Raw genomic sequence first — 26,915 nt, 5'->3', positions numbered from 1 at the left:
TGCTGATTTATACTTTATTTCTGTTTGGTTTCTGCTCCAGTCCCAAACTGACTGCTTAAGCTCTAGCTTGAGGCATTCAGAACACTCTTTACTGCGATACCGCCTTGTCTTCCCTCTGTGCCTCTTCTCCCAGCACAAAGTCTAGATTGCTGGGTAGGTGTAGTTGAATACTCTCCTAGATATCTGAATGCCTTAAAGTATGTGAGTTTGCTCTGATGTGCACCCAAAGTAACTTGGAAGACTTATGTCCCTAGAATGCTGGTTTTATCAAAAAAGGACATGCTTGTTCAGCTACTCTATATGCTGTCATGATGCGGGAACATATTGCAGATGGAAACCACCTGGTTTGTAGAAGTAAAATCCTTCACAAGTTTACCTGGTGCTGGAATATAGGAAACTTTTAGGCACATAGGACCACCTTCAAATCATTAAATACAGACATCTGTAGCTGCAGAAAAAACGTAATAGGTGCTTGCCCCAAGATAATGCAATTAACACAATTGTAAAATACACAGCCTGTATTTGCCTGTATTTGTATTCCTTCTCTTTATTTTTAACCCTATAAAATAGTGATCAAGGAAATGAACAACTTTCCCATCTGTGCCCTTGTTGAACCTCTTCTTGATTCATTCTGAGTACAGATGAGGTCACATTCTTGTGATTTTTCTAAACAAGATTTGACTGATACCCTTTGTCATGTCTCCAGTGTTTCCTTGAAATACTTGTTCCAGTTGCGCTACCCTCTTACAACCATGTCATCTTGGTGGCTTTCACAGGTGTCTCTTGTAGCTGACAAGATGTCCTGTGCTGGTATTTACTTCCAACATTCATGTGCTCATTCATGTGAGAAGAGGGAAATCTCTGAATGGGAATGGTTGGAAAACAAGCATGTGAATTTCTGAGGACTGCAAAATAAGCATGATTCTTCTTGAGTATTATTTTCTCCTGGCTTACAGCTTGGTTTCATTCACTCTTCATACTGTGATCACTCAAAATATACAAGAGTGTTTCCTTTTATGACAAGGTCAACCATCTAGTTGACCAAGGGAAGCCAGTAGATGTAGTGGGTTTAGATTTTTAGCAAAGCTTTTTATACTTTCTCTCACAACATCCTTCTGGATAAACTGTCCAGCACACAGCTAGACAAGCCCACAATACTTTGGGTGAGCAATTGGCTGATGGGTCAGGCTTAAAGACTTATAGTAAACAGGGTTACATGAGGCTGGTGGCCAGTCACCAGCGGGGTTCCCCAGGGCTCAGATTCAGGGACAGTGCTCTTTGATGTTTCTATAAATGAGCTGGACACAGGAATCAAATGTACGTTGTTTGCCAATAAGACTAAACCAGGAGGAGCTGTGGACTCCCACGAGGGTAGAGGCAGGCCTTACTGAGAGATCTGGATAGACTGGAGAGCTGGTCAGTCACCAACCCTATGTAATTCAACAAGAGCAAGTGCTGGATTCTCCACCTGGGACGGGGTAATCCTGGTTATACCTACAAACTGGGGGACGAGAGGCTGGAGAGCAGCCCTGCAGGAGATATGGGGGTCTGGGTTGGCGGCAAGTTGAACATGAGTCAACAGTGTGCCCCGGCAGCCAAAAGGGCCAACCCTGTCCTGGGGTGCATCAAGGACAGCATCGCTGGCTGGTCGCGGGAGGTGACTGTCCCACTCTGCACCGCACTGGTTCTGTGTGCACTTTTGGGTGCTTCAATATAAGAAGGACATCAAACTATTAGAGTGATTCCAGAGGAGGGCAGCCAAGATGGTGAGCAGCAGCAAGGGCAAAGCTTGCAAGGAGCAGCTGACGTCACTTGGCTTGTTCAGCTTCGAAAAGGCTGAGGGGTGACCTCATTGCAGTCTACAGCTTTCTCAAGGTGGGCAGCAGAGAGGGAGGTGCCGATCTCTCTCTGGTGACCAGCGACAGGACATGAGGAAACGGAATGAAGCTCTGTCAGGGGAAGTTCAGGTTGGAGATTAGGAAAAGGTTCTTCCCTGAGAGGGTGGTGGGTCAGTCACTGGAACAGGCTGCCCAGGGAAGTGGTCATGGCACCAAGCCTGTCAGAGTTCAAGGATCATCTGGACAACCTCTTAGTCATATGGTTTAGTGTTAGGCAGTCCTGTGAGGAGCAGGGAGCTGGACTCCATGATCCTTATGGGTCCCTTCCAGCTTGAGATATTCTGTGGCTCCTTCTTAGCCTTCAATGATGAGTCCCCGGAAGTTCTTGTGATGGTCCCTAAGCGTAAGTTTCTGCACTTTGTATCATTAAAAGCCATCTTATTTCAATTACATAATTCATAGGCCATCTAATATGTCTGTAGCATGAACCAGTCCTCCTCAGGATGCATCACGCACAGATGAGGTAGGCACTCAACTGCTTGCTGTAGCAGACCACTAATAAATAAAAGAACATTGATTCCTGAGGAATATGACCAATAGCTTCTGTCTGTGCTAATTTTTCCTTATTTTAATACAGTCTGTTATGATCTTCCCTTAACTAACTGCTGATTCATATACAGTTCTTCCCTATGGCTTGGTCTGGAGATATTAAATAAAGTATTTTATTTAATTTTATTAAATTGACTACAAGTCCATTGTGTTATACTTGGAGAAGGAAGTCATTTTAATTATACTGGTCTGGCTTCTTTGCGTTCAGAACCGCATTGCATGTTATTCCCCTTCTCATTTACTTCCAGTACTTGAAAGAACAGAATCAAGTTAGTAACAGACATTCCTTCTCAAAGGTCACTGAAAAGAGGTGCACAGCATGTATAAAGCTATTTTCATTTATGTGAATATTTTATTTGTAAATAATTCTGTCTCATACAAATGTCTATATAATTCAGATGAGTATTATGTAACATTTTCCTATTACAGCCAGACCTCCGGTTTAAGATGCCTCTCAGTAAGGCTTCCTTCCAGGCATCATGGACACTGCCAAGGTGGCCTTCAGTTAGATTAAATTCTATGTGCTATCATAAAACTAAAGTACCTTCTTCTGCAATTGCCAATGTATATCTAATTAGAGATATGGAATTATTTCCGTCAGTATTTCTTGTGGCTCCAGGAGAAGATTTAAGGGCTTATGTAGCTGGTTTTCCTCATTCTTCAGTAAATACAGACCTGTGATAACTTTTGCATCAGACTACAGAACCTGTTTCTGCATCAGAGACCAAACTACTCCTTACCTGAAAGTAAGCGTTTCATTCAACACATCCTTATAGGACACGCACAAACAAATTGGGAATTTCTTGTCTTCTTGCTTATCTCTGACTCTACCAGCCAGGGAGGATATTTGAGATTCTGGTCAGTACGTTTTCTGGATCTGAAAGCAATTACTCTGGTGCCTTGCTGAGTGCCATTTCAGGCTTTTTTGGGTGCTCCCAGAATATGCATTTGTTTCTCCTGTGTAGAAAAATAGTAAATACATTTACTGATCTGCTTTGAGATAAGGATGCTTTCCCAGCTGACGAAGGAGGAGGTATGTTTCAGATTTCATTGCAGGACTTTGCAAGTCTTTCTTGGACAACAAAATTCAAGACCAGGACAGTTGAAATAACTCATTATTTTTCTTTTTATGATAATCTGTGGCTTTATCTTTTCTGTAGTAAACTTGGTACTAGTTTCTAAACAGAAGTGGTATGCCTTGGTGTGAGAGAAGTACTTATGTACATCTGTTCATGGTTCTTTGTAGTTTTGTTTTGGTGTTCTGTTTTGGTTTGTATTTTCTTACCTTTTATTATATTAGAAAATGGTGCCAAGATTTGTTCCTGAGATGTGGATTGGGGTTTTATTTTTTACTTATATTGAGCTGCAAGCTGAAATTTACTTTAAAAGAAGTCTTTTTATTAAATAAAACTACATGCATCGACTATCAAAGAAAGACTTGCATATACATTTAATTAATTAGGCAAATAAAATAACTGCAGTTAGTGAATTAGAATAGAATGAAATCAGACAATCATTTAAGTTGGAAAAGACCTTCAAGACTGGAGTCCAGCCATTAATCCAGGACTGCAAAGTTCACCACTAAACCGTGTCCCAAAGTGCCACATGTATATGTCTTTGAAATACCTCCAGGGCTGGTGACTCAACCACCTCCCTGGGCAGCCTGTTGAGCTGATTTTGTTACTGGTGTGTCACATGTTAAATATTATGCTTTTCCACAAATTTGATTCATAGACTGAAAAGACGGTACAAGCCTCCCTTCTTTCTTTTTTTTTTTTTTTAAATAAAGGGGAGGGGGGAATCCCCCAAAACCCCATAGTATGTTTCTTAGCTTTAAAAAAACTTGACCTGAATAAATTAAATAAAGTGGAAGAAGAATATTTCTGTGTATCACAGAAAGATCTGCTGAAATTTTTTCATCTTTTCACATTTTCCACTGTTTGTGTAACGGCTGTCTCCAGACCAGAGCTTCAGAGCTGTAGCTGTAAACCAGTGATTCTGCAATTCTCCTTTATTGTTATATGAATACTGCACTTTTCCTTTTGTGCACCCTTAGTAACCTCAGCTGTGGTCCTCCAAGTGTCAGGGAGGGGCCTCTCCTTCTTCCAATGCTACCTAGTGGCATGCATGCACATAAAAAAGCATTAATGTTAGTATATAGTCTATGGGTATAGGTATACCTTATGCTCCACTACCCCTTACAAACCTCAGAAGAGCAAACATGCTTAGCCATTACCCTGCACCATCTTTACCCTTTCTGGGTGAATATTTAAAATACCATTTGTGTTTAAATCTGGTGGTTCTTCCAATACAGCTGGCTTTAACCTTTCTCTCTCTTTTTCTGTGGCCCCTAACACTTTACAAGCAAAGCATGACTCGGTGTAAAAAAATCCTTGTGTGTATATACCTGGATGCTGCAAATGCGTATGAATTACCTTTCCTTGGCCCTTAAAAGCAGCCTGTAGTTTCCCAGGGAATCACAGGCTGAAAAAAACCAGTCTGTTGAGGTTTCCTGGCACTTTATTTCTGCCACATTGGTCAGACGTTTGTGTTTCAGTAGCTGGTCCACACTGGAGTAGGTAGGTGGTTTCTGGAGGAAATATGCTGTTCCCAGATTTACACCTGGACTTTTGGTTTGGCTTGTTTAGCAAGCAGATTTTGTTCCCTGAACACCTGCACTTTTGTTTGGGTTTTAGCGAGGTTTGAGGAGCATCACGTTCCAGCGACCCCTCTGCACGGTGCTCCAAGGCTCTGGCTCCTCAGCTCATCCCAGTGAGCCATCCAGCTGTTGCCGGCAGAGCCACTGGCCGGAGCAGCCTCCCGCTATGTGTCCAGCTGCCGTCTCACCCAGCCGGCCACACTTCGAGGCCTGAGAGGCAGCACGGGGTGCAGGGGGCCTGCCGAGTCCCGCCTGGGCAGAGCGCGTCTCGCCAGCAGCCCTGTGCTGTGGCACCTCCGTGCCACTGGAGCAAAGGCACAAGAAAGATGGCCTCTGGAGCCACAGGCTCCTGCCGGCCCGAGGCTGCCATGGCTGAATGATGGGGTTTTATTTAACATCTCCTTTCCAGGCTCAGTCGCACTCCCGAGGGATGAGGGGACGGTGCTGTGCCATGACCTGGGCACGTCTCCTCTCCTCACAGAGCATCATTGTGCAGCCGCTCCCCCATTTCCCTTGTGGAAAGGCACCTCGCGATCTCGCCCAAGACCCCATCTTTTCTCTTTTCCCCTTCTCTCTCTCACCATCTTTTCTGTGTAGAAAAATACATTCCCATGCTTAGGTACTCAAAGTGTTTGCCGTGTTTCGCAGGCCCTGGGATGCTCTTCTTGGTCCAAAACAGTGAACTGACCGCTCCGGGTATTGGCATGTAAATCAGTGTGCTGACCTCGCGGGGAACCCATCCAAGCTGCAGGCTGTGTCCTGAGTTTCAGGATGTAGGCGGTTTGAAACCCTGGGCTATGCTCTGCATGTCAATGATGGAAACCACTTCAAATTCACGGTAGCATCCGAAACGGTACCAGGAACAGGGCTGGCATAGCAAGGATGCCCAATCAAAAGTTTTCTTCTACTTTTTTCTTGTAACAGCAATCTGGCATTTAAAGTTAATGCTCCGGTTTGGGGTTGTTTTGGTTTTTTTCCTTTTGTGTAGATGTAACAGTTTAAGCATCTATGCTGAAGATGCAAGGATAAGACATTTCTATATATGTCATTTAAATGAATTGTCAGGTACTTGAAATAGCAGCACAAGGACATACCATGCTGAGTGGGATTTTGAGAAGCCATCTAGTCTGCTACCTTTCCCGAAGGCAAGATTAACTGTAGCATCCATGATAGTTTGGACAAATATCTGTTTTCCAAGGGCTCCAGTTTTCAAGGCTTCAATACTGTTGGATTTTCAGTAAATACTTCTCACTCTGGTTGCCACTCAAGAATAAGATGGTTGAGTTATCACTGTATTCTTCTGAAACATTAGTCCATTCCTCAATAGCTCAAAAGGCATTGGGGAAAAGGAGTATGAACAAAACAGGAGACATGCCTCATATCCCTGTATAAATCTGTGGTTTATCCATTCTCAAATATTTCAGTTCTGGTTTCCCTATCTCAAAAAAGAACCTGAAAAGTTAGAGGAAGAGGTGGCAAAGATGATTGCAAGAAAGAAGCAGTGTCCATTCTGTTAAATACACATGGACTTGTCAGCTGAAAAAGTATCTGGTGGTGCTGAAGCAGTGCACAGAGAGCCCTGACTCAGAGAAGGAGCTGTCAGATGAAGCGAGCAGGTGGCAGGGAAAAAAACCCAAAGCAGTTTGTGTCTCCTGCACCCATGAGGAGGTGAGGCGAGGGGCTGCTGCTGCCCTTCCTCACTGTCCACGAAAGCAGCCATGCCAGCTCGCAGGAGGAAGGGGCCTTTATGCACCACAGCACTTGTCGCCTCTGGCTTAGGAAGGGTCTGGAGCCAAGTCTGGAAGTGCATCACTGTTGCCTTGTCCTGGCCTTGCACTCTTGCTAAGGTGTCCTCTGTTGATCACCCTTGGACAGGGGACACTGGGCTTTCAAGCCTTTTTATGGTGACTTACTGTGGCTGTTCTCATGCCCTGTCTGTTCTGATGATTAGAAAGCTGTTTCTACCCATGTTAATTATTCCATGCAGAAATTTTGGCCAGCTGTGTATTCACGTATGTGAAGAACCACTTGTCTCTTTTATAAAACCTCTACCTATATTTGTAGGTGATTATGCCCCATCTCATCAGCTCCTGTTTGAGCTCCTGCTTGGTCAGTCTGTGCCCCAAAAAAACAGTCTTGGACTCAGTGCTCTGCCCTGAGCGCTTTCTAACTAGTTTTGTAGTCCACAGGTTTCTGAAGTGTGGTAGCAAGACCTTGATAGAATATTCTGAGGCTCATACAATATTCCTTAATATTAGGACAAAACAGTCAATACTTAATAATTCTGATATAATATTCTCTTGGGGGGACAACTGGGGGTTTTTTTGCCCCCAATTCAATTTGTCCACATCCACTGACTTTCAGTTTTCTTCATCCTCCTTTTCTTATCCTCCTTTTCTTGTCCTCCTATTGTGCTGGCAATCCTCTCCTGTCTCTGCACTGTCCAGAAATTTAGTCTGTTAATCTAACGGTGATGTTATTCACAACTGTTTCTGCATTGCATCCTCAGCATCTTTTTGCATGTGATGGTTTTATCTGATTGTCACTTGGGAGGTCTTTGTAGCTCCTTCTAACAGTCACTTCTGGAATTAAATTCTTTCTGGTAGTAGGGAAAATCAATCTAATGAAGTTTCTCTATGCAATAGAATTGATAGTGATTTGAAATGGTTTCAGACAGACAAAAGGCAAATGTTTGCTGCGATGTCGAGTGGGTACGAGGCACGTGAGCAGCACTGTGATTGATGCTTGTCCAGAGGGGAGGGCATCCTCGTGCTGCCTCCTGGCAGATACTCCAAGATACCTCCAAGATACTCCAGCTTAAGTGCAAGCATATTTGTTTGTTTGGGGGTGTAGACTATCCGAGGTGAAATGAAAAGTGTCTGCAAAGTAGGTTAAATGGCATTTCAGGTAGTGCCCGGTAGCGTCCAGTGTGGCACTGGTTACTTCTAATACTTTTGTTTGTTTTCACAAACCAGCACCTCTCAGTTTCTGAGCAGCCGACCGCTGCGAGGAGACCGTAACCTCTTGATTTCAAAGGAGCCATCGTTTCACTGGTGCCTCTGTGGTTAATGTAAGAAAGGTGTCTTGCCATAAACTTTTTCCGAGGTATTCAGCAAGGTTGGAAAGGGGTCGGCCCAGGCAGGAAGCCCTTGTCTCTGGTATAAAGAAAATAGCAAGCAACAAAATGAAAGCATCAAAGGACCAACAGGATGCGGTCCCAGGAGTCCTCTCTGGCATGTTAGTCCTTCTTGAAAGTTAGCATTGAGTGAAGAGTGACCTTAAAACTCACTTCATTCAAACAGACTGGGCTCAAGTTTAAAGTTCAAGGCATTTTGTTTTTTCACCTGTTTCCTACAGTTTCTTGAAACTTCTGAAGAATTAATGTGTAACTATATCTGGTCACTGAGCCAACGCAGAGAATTTTTCTCAAGGGAAAACAATGTTACTGTATGGAGGGAGAGAAATGGATACTTTGAGCTGGGAAAATAAGTTTCAACAAAATAAAATCCAAAACCACTGCTACCATGACCGCAAACAGCCCTGGAGCCAGCATAACGCACACCCTATTTCTTGCTTTATTTTCAAAAGAAACTGGTAGGATCCTGTAATTGTCTGAATTGTGGTGAAAGGATTTTTTTTGTTGAGGCTGCTGCTACTTGGGAAGCGAGGTCGTGTTTTGGGCACAACCTGGAAGCAAAGATCCTGGCTGCAGCAGTTCAGCTTCGTCTGTTGGTGTGTTGAATGAGCCAGCGGCTGGCCCCGTGGCCACCCAGCCCTCTCTCACCACGCTGGAGCTGTTGGGTCTTGAGAGGGAAAACTAAAGCCCTGACCCGAAACTCTGTCGGTAGGCGAGGGCAGCCATGGATACGGTGATGCAGCCCTGGCCACCGGGGCTGCTGGCCCGTGCCAGTTAAAAGCCACTTTTATTTAGGGAAAATCAATCTAATGAAGTTTCTCTATGCAATAGAATTGCTAGCGATTTGAAATGGTTTCAGACAAGACAAAAGGCAAATCTTCTTTGCATCACCAACAGCACCTTCTGCCTGTGTGATCCTGAAATAGTTATTTTATTTCCCAATCGTTGCATCTCGCATAATGAAGCAACTAGTAATTGATCCCACGAGCAGTTCGGCAGGTCATCTTTCATAGCTAAAAGAAATAGTTTGAAAAGATGACATACCGATTTCACTCGCATTTCCCCATGCCATTAAATTTTAATGATTGTGGCATGAATATTTCATGAAAGTACCTTCTGAATGGCTTTATTTTGGCCTGGCAGCTAATACTCTCAGTATAGAGTCAGGGTGGGGGGAGGTTGGTTGGTTTGTGGTGAGTTTTCTTTTCCTCTTAGGTGGTTTAGTGTAAGTAAGAAGTGTCAAACTGGATTAATGAGAAAAAGCAACTTCTTGTTGGTGATTCAGCGAAGGGATGCCACTTACTACTTTTTTCAGCTGTGGTGGAAGTCTGTGAAATGACCCTCAAATAAAATTCTGCTCTTTACTCTCCTGCCACAAGGTGGCTAAAAATGTTTTGAAAGCCCAGGCTATGTGAGTGCTAGAAATTATGCTAATATATCTAACAGCCTTTCTGCAACGCAAAACACACTGCACAGGAGACCAGCGTTATTGCACAGGGGATTTTATGTCTTATTTATATGGAGCGATGTTCAGAAAATAGTATTGCCAAGTTTATTTCAGTCATGCCTCAGACAGGGTCCTCTGGGCTTGGCTTTGTGGTTTTGGGTTTTTTTTTTCAGTAGAAGAAGTCATTGCACCCAGCCCATCCCGTGTGAGCGCCAGGGTGGCTGTGGTCCACAGCGGTGAGACGGGGACCACCTGCCCACCAAGCCACAGCTCTGCACAAACTGTGGCTGAAACTTTGGCTTCCCACTCCACCTCCATTTGTACTGCTTGCTGAATCCATCTACTCAAATGCTAAATCAGAAACTTCTCCAAACCTGGATTAGCAAGGTCTTGTGGCGGTGCTGAATTTTCTAAGCCCTGCACTGGGATGATGGGTGCGTTTCTTTACAGCAGAAACGTTTCCGAATAGCCGGCTGCTGCACCATCAGAAACACGTATTTCATTTTCACCGCTTTCAGGAGTGGTAACGCTCTTCCATGCAAACTTTTTGGAAGCTTATCTCCAGCTGTACAGTAGGGACAGAGCTTTTGTTTCATGGAAATGAAGCGTATCTTTTTCTTACAGATGCACCACTCGCTATTGAGCTTTTTATGTGCATTTTAGGTTTCTCTTTTTATTTTTTAACTTATTAACTCTGACAAGTAACCTCTTGGTTGTGAACAATTTAATTCACAATTCATTTTTCTGATTCAAAGTGAACATGAGTGGCCTAATCCCCTAATGGGAATTAATTGCATGTTTCAGTGCTTAACTCTGATCCTTTCTCAATCCCCACTGGGACAAGTTTCTTCCTGAAGGATCTGTGTTTGTTATTCAAAACACAGTCTGAAAGGTAATGATTTTTCTTATAAAAGGGAGTCAGACCGACTGAATATTAATGTTCTTTTTATTGTGAGGGAACGAGCTGCATCCAAAAAAACTCAGTTATGTCATTGAAGGATAAATTACACTGAAGTATATCTGGTAAAATACGGGGTGGGGGGGAAGCAGCACGGTCTTTTTTCCATAAGTGAAAGCAGTTTGCCAGTAAATGAAGGAAAACCGTTACAGAGAAAAACTGTTCACTTCACCAAGGGGGAAACTGCTTTGCTACTGAGTATTTTAAATTATGATGCTCTTGGCCAGCAATGTTACCCTTTTGGATAACTGACCTGATCTAACAGTTGACTAAAATAAGAGTAAATAGCAGAAAATAGATTGTTTCTACTTCCATTCTGTTTTTAAAGATTTTTTCAAACTTGAAATACACTGTTTAATGATCCTCTTTCCAAAAGGAGCTGCATGTGCCCCTCTGTGTTGGGTGCCTAGCCCAGCCAGAGGCTGTGGGTGAGGCAGGCTCTGCCCAGCCAGTGATGGAGGGCAAAACGTGGGAAACCATCAAACAGTGCAACAACTGCTTCTGCCCTGCAGAAACTATGGGGGATAAGTGGTACAGCGTGAAAAATAACCCAGGAACTATGAAGGTACCTTTTTTCCCCCCTACCTATCAGTAAAGGCAGCCTTTTATCCCATTTAAACTAACTTTGAGTGTTTTATGCTCACAGATAAAACAAACGGTCGTTCATGGGGTCTGTTTTTAAGAGGGAGCTAGCTAGCCCATGTTCAGAGGGGCTACTTCAGGTGGCTTAGCCCTTTGGGGTATGTATCTGTTGGGGGGAGGGGAGGCGCATGGTGTCACCTGCTATTTCTGCGTTTTGTTGGGGCTGAAACACCGCATCTCCCCTCCCACCCACCCCGAGGTAAATAAATGGAAATAACGTGTACAGCTCCCTCTGACAGGAGGGATGTCTGTGAAGACATTACCAGCTCTGCGAATGAGGTGTGTCACCTAAGGGTTATCAGTGAGGGGAGCCATCCTCACTCCCCTCCCCTGAAGGAGCAGGGCAAATTTGTCCTTGCGCTGGCAATGGCACCTTTCAGAAAGCACCCGCTCACATGGGGTGTGGGTGCCGCAATTTGTTCTTCGGCTTTTGTCAGTCAGCAAGCGGGCCCTGGGCACTGGGGTTACCGAAAATGCTTCAGTGTGTCTGTGAGATGACTCGACGCCAGGTTAACTTGCCCAGCAGCCGCTCTGGCATGCCTCGTTTTGCTTATAAGGTCTGGTGTGAAAGCCTTTTCATCCCTCTGTGTGACAGACGGGTCCTCTGTGCGTCTCGGTGATGTCCCAGTTTGGACGTTGCTAGCTTGCTGCAGCTCCCAGCATTGTGCCGCTTGCTTTCCTTTTCCCTTTTTTTATTAAGACTGTGACCATGCTGGGGTTACAATTTGAAAAAATACTATCAAATGCATGCAACTGCAATGCAACACGACCTGAAGTTGGAACATATTCATTTGCTTTTGGATAATTCCTGCCACTGTGCTTTATTTTACCATGAAACAAGAAGACACTTGATCTTCCAAATTGCAACTGGGCTCTTCTGTTACTGAACACAGTGTTGTTCTCAAATATTGAACGCTGCAGTGATGAAGGGAGATCCCGGACAGAAGAGGGAGGGAAGCAGGTGATTGCCCAGGGGTGCTGAACTGTACCCCAAGGCAACAGTGAGGGGTGTCCCAGGTAGTTTGTCACCAAGTCCATCAGTTCAGGCTTTAAAAAACAACCACACACACCAACGAGGGAGAACAACCAAGCTGTGGCTTCACTCCTGCGTTTTAATAACCAGGCTTGACCTGGGCTAGTCAAACCATAAATGTGATGCGGCAGCATAGCAAAGTTTGCATAGCTGAACTGAACCATAGTGCTTTTTTTGTTGTTGGGGTTTTTTTCCTCCCCCATAAAGGATGTGCTAAGTGGAGTTTGTTACCATCGCAGGGATGAGATCCCTGGGTGGCTTTTGGAGTGCTGCTGAGCACACCACCACAGCCTTGCAGCACGGCTCCCATAGCAGGGAGAGAGAAAATGAAGAAAAGATTGATTTAGAGCTTTTCCCAGAGGCTCAGGGACGCATTGGCTGAGGTTGGGGATTCCTTAGAGAAACCATGGGATGCAATCTGATTACAGCAAAGAACTGTAAGGCTGACTTTCTCCTGGTGTTTATTTTTCACCGTTACCGACTTTGACTGAAAAGTTTCAAGAGACCCTTGAATTTGGTGTGATACTTAAATGTGGTGTAGGACTACAAGACCACCTCTTCACGTGCCCGAACAGTCTGGAGTGTACGGCACATCTTGGCATGGTTGCATTGGCCAAAGCATCCACGTGTGTAACGTATGCCTTTGTCTTTCAGCTGCTTTTGCAGGTACGATGGCTCGTGTCTTTGTCTATGGCACGCTTAAGAAAGGCCAGCCCAACTACAAGTACATGATCAACACGGCCAAGGGACTAGCAAAATTCCAAGGAAGGGGCCGCACAGTGGAGAAGTACCCGCTGGTGATTGCAGGAAAGTACAACATTCCTTACATGCTGAACATCCCGGGGACAGGACACCGTGTTGCTGGGGAGATTTACTCGGTTGACGACCAGATGCTGCAGTTCCTGGATGAGTTTGAAGGCTGCCCAGACATGTACCAGCGCACCCTGATGCAAATCGAGGTGGTGGAGTGGGAAGGGAAGGGCGGCGTGGGTGAGGCGCAGGCGTCTGCCGAGGGCATCGTGGAATGCTTCGTGTACAGCACGACAACATACCCGCCTGAGTGGGTCAGCCTCCCCTACCATGACAGTTACGACTCCTCGGGGAAACACGGCCTCTCCTATGTCCTACGCGAAAGCCGGGATTAGAAATGGGAGGTAACGTAGCCCAGCTGAAGACATAGTACTAAGCATGTGTTGATCGGTAACCCTTCCAGGAAAGCTGTAATACCTTTTTATTAAAATGCAGGATCTCTTGTAACCTTCCCAACCCAGGAGCCTTGGCGCTAGTGTTGAAGTCTTGTAGGCTCAGAGATGGGGACTGCCCCCCGGCTAGTCAGCACCCTCCTCACCCCCGCTAACCTGCTGCGAGTAACTGGGTTTGCATGAGGCATAAAATAACTGTATCTGTGCACATCAGTTTTGGGGTCTAATTGTTTTCTCAATCCCCGCCTTCACCTCACTGTGTGACCGAGGTCAGTGACAGGCAGTGGAAGAGACTAATTTTTATTTTTTTTTTTCATGAATTGACAAATTTTCTTGTGTAGTTCTCCAAGGTGGGTGGAATAATGATGACACTATTGCACTAATAGCTGAAAGTGATTAAAGAAAAATCATGTCTGCAAACAAAGTAAAGCACAACTCGTGTGTAATACTGACTTGTAATGGTGTTTAGTAGGTTACTGAATGTAAGCAGGGAGAGGTGACCATATAGATACTGTGCGCTTCGAGACAAATATGAAATTGCTGGAGAAACAGAGAAAATTTAAAGACTATTCTTACTCTGTATTGAAATGTTTTTCTGAACTGGAAAGGAGCATTTTTAAAACATGTTTAGTTTTATAAGGTACTGTGAAGAAATATTAAAAGAGTATAAGGGAATTTACATTCAAAACTGTATTTTTAATATAGCATTCTAAGCACTTTAGGTACCACTTCAGTTCACTGAGTGCCTGTAGGAGTTGGTGGGGTGTTGGGTTGGGGGTGGTGTTGGGGACCAGGAAAAGTAAATGTGATTTCAGCTGCCCACCACGCTACAGCGGATGCAGCTGTTGCGAACACTTACTATCAAGGCGACTTTTTGTCTTTTTGTCAAGCACTTTAATGCAGAACTTGCAACCATATGCAAACTGGATTTCGGGGGGGGGGGGGGGGGTATGGAGATTTTATATACATTATAAAAAATATCCAAAGGATCTCTGTTGTGAGTATTGCAACATTTAAACTGGAGGGGGAAAAAAAGATGGAAAGAAGACTATTGTTCCCCTGACCCAACCAACTGTGCTGGTTTCTGTACAATCTGGGAAAATTGTGGCTTTCGTTGTTATGCTCCTGTGCCTTATCTTTTTTCTTCATCTGCAGTGTTTGGTATATATAGATGATTGTACAGTATACAAAATTGCCAAAGGGATGCAAGCAGGAAATGTATGCCAAGCAGTGAGCCACAAAGTACAATTAACTGTACTAGGGCTACCACTAAGAACAATACTGTACTTCTGCTCCACTGCCAGAAGCCCTGTGATGGCCAGAGGAGACCCAGGGTAGGGAATCAGCCCAAGCATCCAGGGTAAGGAATCAGCCTAAACTTTATCAGTAGTAAGCACTGCTGAATCTCATTTAGAAGAACAGACAAAAAGCTTGTGTTGCTGCAGTAAGCACATGAAGTAGTTTTTAAGTAGAATGCTTGTGGCTCTTTACAGTACTTGTTTTTTGTTTAGGGCAACCTGCAGAAGCTGAACTGTGCTCCTTTTGGAAGGGACAAAATGGGATTAAGGAAATTTATAGGAAGATCTGCAGGGTGCCTGCCTCAGTTTCTCCAGCTGCAAAAGCATTACTTTTCCTGGAGGGCAGGTACTACCCTAACATTCTCCTGACTCATCTTGATGGGTTTTGTAAACTAATTAACAAAGCAGATCCCTGTATTACATTATTCCCCCTTGGCCACACAATGCAGTTGGCAGCATCTCAGTAACATGAAAAATGCCTCTTTAACCATCAGTCTCAAGCAGAACGGTGAAGCTTTGTTCTGGTTGAACATGAGTCACCAGCCCTGTCACAGGCTGTTTTCAACCTTCACCTTCCAGTAAAGGGTCCAGGCGCCTCTGGCCAGAGGGTTTATTTTTCTGGGAAGTAGCATGACTGCACACCCTAGGCAAGAAAATGAGAGCAGGCCCCCTCCTGTCTGGGGCAGCAGTCAAGGCACAGCAGGAATGGTATGTAAAAAACCAGCTGTGGGAGGTGAGACCAAAGGCAGGAGTAGCCCCGTGTCCTGGCCCAGCAGTGGGCAGCAGCGGAGACCAAGGCAAGAGCACAGGGGCAGAGATGATGCTCACAGTGCGTAGGAGCTGCAGAGGCATCACTGCGTCCAGGCAGCCGACTTACCAAGCTAGATCAATTAATGGAAGAAAAAGCCTCTTTTAACCACACGCTAATATTCTAAACCCAGTAAACTTCTGCTATGTACACAATCCTGTGGCATGGAGTTCCTGAGTGAGAAGGAAAAAAAAAAAAAAAAAAAAAAAAAACCAACATCTTCTTACTGTTCTGACCAAGTCACCAGCCCTCTCACTTCTGTTCAAGTCTCTTAAATCTTCCTTCTCTCCAGGCCCTCTCTGGTTTCCCATACTGGAAATGCAGCTTTTCCAGCAGGATATAGTCTTGTACTATGAACAGTCGTAGTTCTTCAGAGTCTTTAGTAAGAGCTTCTGCACAACAGAAGATCAGCACTTGGTCTCCCTTTCCTCTAAGAGTTCAGGAGCAGATCTGGCCCGAGGGACAGCAAGTGCCTCTAGCAATACCTTGGGGCTGCTAAAGGGATTCGAGGACAGCGCCAGCTCCTTCCATAAAGACTTGTATCTAGTAATCAATAGAAAAGATAAAGGGGGGAAATTTGAGTATGGAATTTGAACAGAAGAAGAACATTCCCTTACAACTGTAAATGAAGATACGTGGGGGAAAATCTGCACTAGAAAAATACAACATCTAACCTGTAATGTAAATCTAGTCTGTACAAAGACTTCAAAATATTACAATAAATCTGATCAGAATTTAAGCCATTGGCAGTATTTGCTCAGTGCTTACACTGAGTGCAGAGAAGCTGCTCAGTTCACTCAGTGGTTAATTTTTCACCCTTACCAACCATTCTGTACGGTTTGGCTGGGGCCTCAAACCAGTGATACTACCGCGAAGACAAAGTGGATTTGGGCTTTTGTTGCGATTTCTTTTTTTAAAAAAGAGGCTTTTCCTGTTTAAAAGCAGAAATGGTATTTTATTGATTTTATTTGATCCTTAAAAATCAAAGAATTACAAAGGTTATGTACAAGTATTTCTGGAAGTAAAAATCTGGGATCTGTTGCCAAGGTTTAACATCTGTGTTTGCTGTCTTAACCAGATATAATAAATATGCCTGTATAAAATCTTATGCAGAGGACTGTCCATTTTCTGTGTTGAATTGCCTTAATCTTACTTTACAGATGAAAATAATAAAGGCTTAGCTAAATCAGTGGTGCAGAGGCAACCTTTCATTCCAGTTCCACCAGCAGATCTCCTTCTCCAACAGTATCACCAGCTTTGCAGTGCACAGCTTTCACCTACGGTCCAAAAGCAGAAATAATTTCAAACCTTCCTCAATAGCATAGTTAAGTAAATGGTTCGATTGACATTGCTTATGTAGAGTGTCACGTCTACACACACAGGGTAAATGGCCACTATGCAACATTATGTGGTGGTCCACAGGGATCACAGATGCATCTCTGTTGGAAGGGCCTCGAGAGGCTGACAGCCCGACCTCCAGCATTCAGACTCTAGCTAGCTGAGTTTTGAGTATCTCTGAGAATGGAGGCTCCAGCGCTGCTCCAGTGCTTGACCAAATCACGTCCAACTCCATCAACACGTTTAGGTACCTACCACTAGCTGGTTTTCTTATGACTTAGGTGCTTGAAGACCTGAACATCAGATGGAGATGGCACTTTTAAAAAGCACCTTTCTTCCACATGTTTGCACTGCTGTTCATTTACCACTGAAGTTTCAAATCTTCTAGAGGACAGCCTGACTCTTTGAACACTCACATTTGGATGTTTCAATGAAATATTTCAGTACTTCTCGCATTACAGATTTAAGTATAACTGAATTTTAGGACTGCAGCCATGAAGTGGGTTTCCCTCAATCCCCAGACAGCTGAGACACACTGATTCAAATCTGAGTTGGGATTCTTTAACATAACTGAATTTGGAAAAGGGCTACCACTGTCAAATAAATGCAGCTACATCTGTAGATGAATTATATACTCACGTGCAGATTCCTGAATTTTAAAACACAAACATTTTGTAGTAGCGCCCTCATTTCCTCTATAAAAGGCTGTAACATGTCTGAATACCCTTTCAGCACATGGAGCTGCAGAAAATACTTGAAGGTGTATAGTACAGTTTGCTTGCAATATTAATTCAGAGCTCATGCCGACATGCCCAAATCCTTGCTCAAAACCTGGTTCAGCAGTTAGCTCAGTTTAGTCATCAAACGTTACTTTGGGCTCCTAAAGGAAACCTGCAGCACACCTGAAATGCCGGGCTACTACAGCTACATGACTGCCCACATGCAAGTTTGACAGTCCAAAGCCACGTGAGCTATAAGCGGATCTGGTTCTGTAGCACAGGCATGTTCACGGCATTGCTCAAGAAACGAAGCTGAACGCTGTACCTGGGCAAAGACACCAACAGACGTACAAAAAAGGGCTTTATTTCTAAATCAATACCTAGGCAGCCTACCCGATTCCCAAGTGTCAATCTTTCAAGAGGTGAAAGCAGTGTGAAAAATACCTTTTTCTTTTTCTACAAAGGCAAGGTTCAGCAAACATTGTAGCTGACTAGTGTTTCAAACTCCCTAGTGATTCCTGACCCGCAGCGGGGCCAGCTCCCATTCTGACCCAGGCGCAGCTGCCCTGCCGCAGACGGGAGGCACACCAGTTCCTCCCCACCCTTCCCTCGGTTTTTAACCACCTGCAGCTGCGGTAAACTCAAAGTAGATAAAAAAAAGCCACTTTTTTCACAATTACAAAAACAGGAAGATGGGGTTTGATGCAAAAAAGGAATTCAGCCGGGATGGAAACGGGAACATCTTCCAGCTGAAGACAAACGATCTGAGTTTCAAAGCATCAAAACGTGGACGAACAGCCCGTGCCAAACATCCCATTCCTGTGGAGGGGCCAAGTTATTTTAGCACTCAGAGCCATGACTTTGCACTGCAGAACAGAGTGAATTCTCTTTAGCAGCCTCCTTTCTACACAGCCCAAAACTTCTTTGCTTTTTCAAGTCCTTAAAATCCTAAAGAACCAAATAATTTGCTTAATATTAAAACGAGACGCCAAAGGGACACTGCAAGGTGCACATCAGGCCCACTGAATGGCCCGTGCACCATTCACATCCCACTTTGAAGGATTAATCAAGCAAACGTGGGGTTTACATGGCATCTGTACAGAGCAAGTGGGAGATATTTATTATCAGGAGAAGTACAAGCAGGATTTTATGGAACAGGCCCATGGGTTGCAGCACACCTTGGTGGGAAAAGGAAGGTTAAAGTAAAAAAATAAAAGGGGGTGGGTGGGAGAAGGAACGGCACTTTGATTACAAATACTAGTTAAAAACAGCAGATGCAAAGAGCAGCAATAAGGGGTTAAACAAAAGACGCAAAGATGAAAAACTAAATGCTGGGAAAAATTAATCAAATGAGAAAATGAATTATAGAGGAATTAATGCATGAAACAAAATAATAAAGTGGCAATGTTAGAGCAACAGGAGAAGGTATGTTCTTCCTCTCTCTGCAATTTTTTTTCCCTCGAGACCCAGTTTTGCACTAGATGCACTGGAAGAGGCAAGCCCTGGGTCCCAGCCTCAGTGACGATTTTAGTGCAGTGCCAAATAAGCCTTTCTTGTAAACACACAAACAGTCCTTGGCATCAAGACCCATCTTGAGATCTCAGCAAATCTTGCCAGTGGCTGACATCGTCCCTGCTGGAGAGTCAGGCTCCTTGCTGCCTCCCTCTGGGCTAAGGGATCCTGCATTGGGGTTTGTTTTGTTATTTTTAATAGCAAAATGGCAGTGCATCAGGGCGAGCAGCGGGGCTTGTCCCCAGGCAGAGAAGGGCTAAGACAGGCTAGAAGACATGAGAACAGGAATACATCATCCAGATCCAGACTCTGCTCTCCCTTTGAAAAGAATGGATCAGGGGCCACGTCTAGGTGATGGTTTCAGGCTGTGAATTATAATCTGGCACAGAGATTCACTGAGGTCATGACTTGGGGGCTGACAGTCCCCAGCCCAGATGGAGTTAAGGCATACCCTTGCCATATAAGCTTAACCAGTTCCCCAGCCAGAGCATAGGTTCTGGTACATCCTGCACTGCAGCAGAGTCCCAGCTCGGGGACTGCAACAGTGATCCCTCAGAAGCAAGGGACCACAATGCACAGCCTTGCAAAGCTCAACACATTCGCAGATCTATGCAATACAAAACATATAATGTGTAATATAAAATGTGTATAAATATATGTATGTGTAACAGCCACAATAATTTAAAAATTGCTTTTTATCTTCCCACAAAGACACTTTCTATGCCTTGTTCTGAGCGGGTTTTTAATGTCAAATTATTTGCCCTTAATGAATTAATTGGCAAAGAGATCTTTCTTCTTCAGTTGCTCTCTGGAAAGATGGCATTTGGAGAAACAATGTGCAACACCTTTCAATTCAGCTTGGCATTGTAACATCTCAGAAAACAAATTATTTAGGAGAAAAAGAGTTATATGAATTTCTGAAGCCAGTAAAACTATTTCCTGCTGTGCTATCTAAGGCTCGGAACTACTTAACAGCATTCACAGCAGATGCAAATGTTAAAAATTAAAGACACCTCACTTTGAAAGACTTAAAACAATCAGAATTAATTCCTTAACAACCAGAATCCTCCCTTTTTCCTTTTTAAACTCTATCCTATTTGACAAGTTGCATATGGTTTTAAGTGACCCAAGGTAGCTTACCTTGCCTGTTTTAGCAGCAGTCATACTGTTCTGCATTTTCATTGCTTCAATTACACAAATCTCTTGACCTTCTGAAACCTGGTAAAATTCAAGCAGTACGAAATGAGGATAGAGGATTTGAAATGCTCTAAGTGTGTATGAGTCTTCTGGAAAATAAACGGATTATTTCATTAAATGCTATAAAGACTGTCAACGCACAAGTCGAATCAGCCAGCTACACAACCACAATACAAGCCACAACCGCAAATCACAGTTGCTTTCGACAAAACTGGCAGCAAAATAGGAGGAAAGGAACTGCCTGCTTAAAACAGTCACCCCAGACAAGCCTGAAAGGCTCTTCCCCCATCCCATCCATTCAGCTCCAACTTCCACAGTTCACATTTCACATCCACCACAGTTCAACATCAATTAAATCCAGAGCAAAATTTAATTTGTGCCGTTTTGGCCGGGGAGCCTTTGCTTTGCTTCCCTGGCACAGATCCCATGGATACTAATCCTAATCCAGAAGCCAAAAGTTTCTTGGCACGTATCCAGGGGAGGACAGGCTGGAAGCTCCAGCCATACCCATCAGGCTAACATGGAGCAGAAAGTCACACTGCTGCACATGGCAGCACCCGGATGGTGGCTGATGGCTTCCGTCTGAGGGAAGGGAGCACGCCCGCGAGGAACCACCACCTCCCATCCACAGGGGAGGCATCGCGGGGGCAAAACCATAATTTTCACTGCAGCTGACAGCTCTTAAAAAGGAAACGTTCAAGTTTCCTCTTTCTGCTTGTTTGCACTCTGCTAACAGGCATGCGCAAGCTCAAGGTCACCAGTAACTCACTGGGCTGCTCTGCCGGGCTCCCTCTGCCTCCCAGTCAGACTCTCCCTCCAACGCCTTGGACCACGCTGCGCAGTGGAAACGGCCACTCAAGGCTTTACAGCGGCTGGGGGGCTGCCTGTACAACACCCACAGGATTCAGAATTCATCCCTCGCGTAACCCAGCCATCAGCCAGCCATCCCTCCGAGACGATATGCGCTGGAGAGGGAAGGGTGCCGGGCCCTAGGTGCCAGTATTTAGGACTCGTGCAGGTCCACCCCCTTTGGGATACCTGGCTTTGAGTGCCTACTGCAAGTCTTTTCATCAGGTTATTTTGCAGATGTATTCTGCCGTTCACTCATTATCCCAGCAAATTTGGGATGCTTTCACTCCGATGTCAAAGCTTCATTAAAGAGAATAATTTGTGACCTGCAGAGATCTGGTTTATGTGTTTGTTACATGGGCCAGCCCCTTCAAAATGTGTTTGTTTCTATACATACAGATACACACATAGATGTATTTCTCTAAATATATGTAAAATGAATAATGCATATTTAAGAACAACTGCATAGCACTTTGGAGGAATATATTGTCTAACAGACAGATGTGAAGCCAGAGATCAAACGCACATTGCATGAGGTACACTCTGAAAATTTAAATAAAGCTTTTCTTCTAAAGCATGCACCAGCAATGACTGAAAAACGTTGATGTCTACCTATGGATTCTGAGCAAAACAGAAGAAAAGCCATTATGTTAAAAGGTGCTCAAACCCCCTCTCTCCAACAGACTGCCAACAGCAATACGACGGGCTTTTGGGGTATAATAAGGGAAGCATTGGCTATGGGAACACGGTGCACTAAGCGGATACAGAGAATAACCAACACCCAACACCTCACCTGCAGAAATTGCACCCTGAGCTTCAGGCAAGCATTTAAGTCATTAGCAGTGTCAAATTCAGTGAATAGTATCCAAAACTTGCTCTTTGTCCCCAGTTTTTTCCCCTCTATTCCCTTTCCCCATCTTTTGTCTCCTTCCTTCCACACCTGCTCTCTGCCTGTAGCCTTGTCCCAGCAGCTCTCTTTCCTTCCCTGCTTGTTTTCTTCTTCTCCCTGTCTCACCACTCACTTTTCCCTCCATCTGCTCTGAACTTCCCAGACGTTTCTGAGGTTAAGAGTAAGCTATGAATATCTGCTTCTATTTATAACAAAACAAACCACACAAAAAACCAAAAAAAAGGGCAAGAATGATTGCTGGAGAGGATTTTTTATAGTGTATTTCAGAAACAGATTTCCCAACCTTAGGTTAAACTCAGCTATCAGAACACTAAGAACATGGGCCACTAAAGATTGCTGAAGACTGACAGGCTAAGGAGTGCAGATCTGAACCAGGTGGCCTAATTTCAAGGGCACAAGAAACTCTTCTCTTGAGCCACAGCGCAATTCAACTGCAACATGGCTTCATCAGTTGGATGGAATGCAAATTAAGCAGTTAGGAATTATCTAAACAGAGTTCTGGAAATACATCCACTGGAAAAGTGCAGAATTGTCTCTGCAGACCTGAAGTACAGTGCTCAAATGCCAGCAACTATTAGTAGTTGTGGGATGGAAACGTCCATGAATCTGAATTTCTCCTCTGTTTCTCCCCTTTATCAAAAATAAAAGTCTTTGTGTTTTATGTAACACCTGCTGGATTAATGACAAAGGAAGAGGTGTCCGGGAAGGACATAACCCTCCCAACCCATGAAATACATAGACAAAGTGTCCAGCTAACATCTAGTCTTACTAATTTGTGAGGAAGGAGGCACTTTCAGCAGGTACCATGTGTGAAAATGCTGTGTCAGTACTTATGATGATGTGCAATTTGTTGAAAATTACCTTGGTGAAAGTGTCGCTTAAGCACAGAAGTTTAATTACTGTTCTTATGTTAAACCTTTACAGCTCCACTCATTGTGTTGCAAAGCGACAAATCCTAAAATTAGGCACTTGTATCTCTCTTTTCTCTTTTTCAGTCTTTTGGGCATTGTCCAATTTCTTTCATTCCATAATTACACATATCCTTTTGCCTGTTATTTAGCTGGCAAATGAAAACTGCAGTGATGTGTACAAGTCCTTGCTTTCTAACTTATTTAAGGATTTATCTGGACCATTCTTAACCTTGCATTTTCATCGTATAATTTCTTTCTTTCAGTGGATGGTTTACCACCATCTTTACATTTCAATTTAGAGAGGTCTCAGTGATGACCCCGATCTGTCAAAACAGGCAAATAAAATCAAACAAAAAATCTGATTGATTGGAACCAAGTAAAATAAAAGGGCTTCTTTTTGACTGGAACCAAGTAAAATAAAAGGACTCCTTTTAAATAAATAAAAAAAGAAATAAAACTAAGGTATCTTTCTCACAGAGTTATGCTACAGACATGTATGCTACCTTTACATTGCTTGGAATATCAAAATAAATGAGTGATTAACTGTTAGACCCGCAGTCTGTATTTTGGTAGTTTATTTCTGCATGGCACAGTTTGAAGCAGGTCTTCAGTTTTGTTCTCCGCAGACTGGAAAGGAGAAAGATTTAAAAAAAAAAAAAAGAAAGAAAGAAAGAAGAAAAAAAGAAGGGAGAAAATAATCACTGAAGAGGAGGGCACTGAACATCTCGATGTTGCTAAGAGTTCCGATGTGAATTTGGGAACGGTCAACAGCACTGTGTGACTAACCGGGGACTGCGCAGTGGTTGTTTTCTCCGCTGGCTGAAAGGTTACACACAGGACAGGGAACTGTCTCTAGTCATTTCCATTCCAAGCAGCTCACGACACGGGGTGGAAGTAGAGTTCGAGAAGCAGCAACCCCGCGCCGTTTTCATTGCAGCTACAGGAGGAACACAAAGCCTAACTGCGCTTCCAGATAGGTCTCTTTAAAACTCAGAAACACAAAAAGACAGCGCGCACCCGAGGGCATGGCTGCCATGGGATCTTTGTGAATATGGTACACTTTCCTCAGACTTTTGTGCATCATCTGATAAAGCCTTAACGATTGTGACAGGACGTCTTCAATGTTAGGCTTACAAAATGGTCACAAGCCCCACAAGTCTTTCTGATAAACCCAATCGGCACTGATGTATTTCCCCGCTCTCTGTCTAATTGGTGTAAAGTTTGCAGATCTGAATCCCCTATCTTTTATCCAGCTTGCTGCGTCCTCTCCTTTGACATGAGGTCAGGGTTCACATTCGCATCCGATTATCGAAGTGGCACTCATTAACCGGCAGCCTGCCTTGCACCAAAATGAGTTCGCTGGAAGGGGAACTCGGCCCATTTACTCAGCAGATTTCAGCATTTTAAGGAGGCCTGAATGTCACACAGTATTGCTACGTTTTGAGGAGTTTCAGACATCTCCAGCTGATGATTAATTGTGAGTGATGGGAAATAAAATCCAGTAAAGCCAGCTGCTTGCCATGGTCGGCAAAATTACTATAATGGATATAGGCTGCCAATTTTCCAGTTTTACTGGCAAGTCTTCCAAGTGTAATTAAGGGAAGTTATAAATGATATGGAAATCTATCAAGTCCCATTTATTTTCAGAGGACTCTTTCCCCTGAGACTTTTATCTTCAAGCTTATAGTTTGCTTTGTTGTGCTAATGATTTAAACCACTTCTTATTTCTGATTAAAGCCCCCAATATCCTTCATAAGAAGTTAGATCCACTTTATTCGGAAGGATTTAAAGAAACAGAAACCTCTTTAAAGTTGTGTTTGTTAACTGTGCTGAGCTCTCACTTCCTCTGTGGAGGCATAACAGACTGTCCTCCATCTTAGGCTCCTCGCTACCATCTGGATTTCTGCTTCCCAGAAATTCTGGGGATTGGGAAAGATCTGGTGAGGGGGGAAGAGAGGGGGGGAAAAAGGGAATTAAAAAAAGTAACATTAAAAAAATCCACAAACAACAAAACCTCCATTTCCCTCCAAATCCTAAATACTCCAAAAACAAAAGATCATAGGTGCTGCCTTAGACGCTAGGCACTTAGCACAGGGTGGTGTTGCTCACTAATGTTGTTTGATTTGGAATAAAAGCATGAAAATGATGTGCAAAGGCCTAAAATTGGAGATGTAAAGGATGACTGCACAGTATTCCATTTCTCAATTTCATCCTTCAGAGCCACAAAATGGGGGTGATACAGTTACTGGATGAGATTTACAGTAACAGCTGTGGTCTTCCCACACAAGGGAGGACCTTCTAATGGGCTAAGGTCTGTTTTGAACAGACGGGGAGTAGCAAAACAAGGTTCTCTATTAAGGGTGTGCAGTAATATTCCTGATAAAGAAAATGAGTAGTGGTAGTCAGATTGTTTTAAAAGACCTAAATCTCCTTTCACTGTTAAAAAAAAAAAAAAATTTTTAAAAAAAAGAGAGGAAAAAAAAAAGCTATTTTAGAAAGCGCTAACTGCTAAACAAAAGACATGTAAATGTAAGGGTTTGGATTTTTCTTTATCTCCTCCCTACAAACTGTAAAGAATGCATAGGAACCAGTGCCAGGGGCATATGGCTTTCTCCTGTGCTGAACATTCATACAAAAGACAGGTTCATCAGTCATTGGAGTATCTGGATAAAAAATTAGCTCCTGATGGATGGTATTTAGAGCTTACCTGCTGCTAGTACATTACCAGAGAAACACAGGTTTTGAAACCCACATGACATTAGAAACTGCAGACCATGAAATACCCCACGTGCAAGCGCACTCATAATGTACGCCAGGTTATACTAAATAAGAAATAAGCTATTTAAACCCTCTGCCTAAAATTGGGCCCGCTGCAAGGAACCCTGGGTCAGCCCTACACAGGCCAATTAATGCACAGCATCTGCTGTATAGAAGCCGTGCATGAAGCACTTCCGAATGATTTCAGCAATTAAAAGAAAACTGTTTCCTGCCTGTTCTGACAGCAACTGTTTCAATGCAAGAGTGAGCACCAAATCATTGTGTGCAGCTGAAAAAATTAAGTCTTTTTTTTTTTTTTTTTTTTTTTTAATCTTGTGAAAAGGGGGTGGGAGGGATGAAGATTTCTTATGGAATCGGATCGTTCTTTTGTTGTCCGACATTCTGTGTTTTTCTGCCAAATTAGACAGAAGGCTCCGAGGGTTTACGGGGCCCTCTACAGTATCACCTTCTGGTGCACTGTGGCTCCCTAAAAAGATGGATCAATATCAACCCTGCTGATTTGCCTACAAAAGTGAAAATCCCTCAATTACATTTTTAAGACCATTATATTTAGAACACAGGTGCTCTGATGCATAACAGTTTTAAGGCTCTTGGAGCTGAAGGGAATAAAAAAACAATGACGGCCCCAAGCACAAACGATCTCAGATTTGGTTAAAAGTGAAGTGAGAATTGGATTTTATTGATGTCTCCTTTCTCAGCTTTGGGAAGACACCAGTAAATATCCTCGCAATTTCCACTATGCTGCGACTTGTGTCCCTGTTGAGCCTTGTAAGTAAGAAGGGACAGTGCAAGACGGTGCTATATGAAATCCAGTTATCCTCTCTTGTCACCTTCTGCAAAATAATTACAAACATTCATCTTCTGTAAAACCACTGAACAGTGAATTAAGTGTGCATTCACTATCTAAAACCCTTATGAAGATCCTGGGATTTTTGTTTGTTTATTTGTTGTTTAAACTTAGTCCATGCTGCTATCATTCCCTTCCCAGATTTTTTTCTTTCTGACTTGTTGGCAATCTGGCAGTGAGCATTCAACAGGAAAACAAATCAAGAGGAATTGGATCAGCAGCAA

The 26,915-nt window shown here is 43.6% G+C and overlaps 2 protein-coding genes across 3 annotated transcripts in view; one reads left to right on the top strand and one right to left on the bottom strand.

The window, feature by feature from the left end:
- Positions 1 to 15,842, top strand: part of GGACT (gamma-glutamylamine cyclotransferase) — a 31,046-nt gene extending 15,204 nt beyond the window's left edge. For both annotated transcript variants that reach the window (XM_037378107.1, XM_037378106.1), the window contains one exon: positions 12,977 to 15,842. In XM_037378107.1, the coding sequence (XP_037234004.1) occupies positions 12,994 to 13,467 (474 nt within the window). In that variant the 5' untranslated portion in view covers positions 12,977 to 12,993 and the 3' untranslated portion in view covers positions 13,468 to 15,842. The remainder of the gene's footprint in view (positions 1 to 12,976) is intronic.
- A 722-nt stretch (positions 15,843 to 16,564) lies between these two features.
- The window catches only part of PCCA (propionyl-CoA carboxylase subunit alpha), a 292,425-nt gene continuing 282,074 nt past the window's right edge, over positions 16,565 to 26,915 (bottom strand). The window contains exons 23-24 of the mRNA XM_037378105.1: positions 20,340 to 20,417; positions 16,565 to 16,907 (exon numbers count right to left, since the gene is read on the bottom strand). Coding sequence (XP_037234002.1) covers positions 16,839 to 16,907; positions 20,340 to 20,417 — 147 coding nt within the window. The 3' untranslated portion in view covers positions 16,565 to 16,838. The remainder of the gene's footprint in view (positions 16,908 to 20,339; positions 20,418 to 26,915) is intronic.

Source organism: Falco rusticolus, chromosome 2, assembly GCF_015220075.1.
Source record: "Falco rusticolus isolate bFalRus1 chromosome 2, bFalRus1.pri, whole genome shotgun sequence".
Taxonomy (NCBI): Eukaryota; Metazoa; Chordata; class Aves; order Falconiformes; family Falconidae; genus Falco; species Falco rusticolus.
This window is presented reverse-complemented; position numbering and strand designations above follow the sequence as displayed.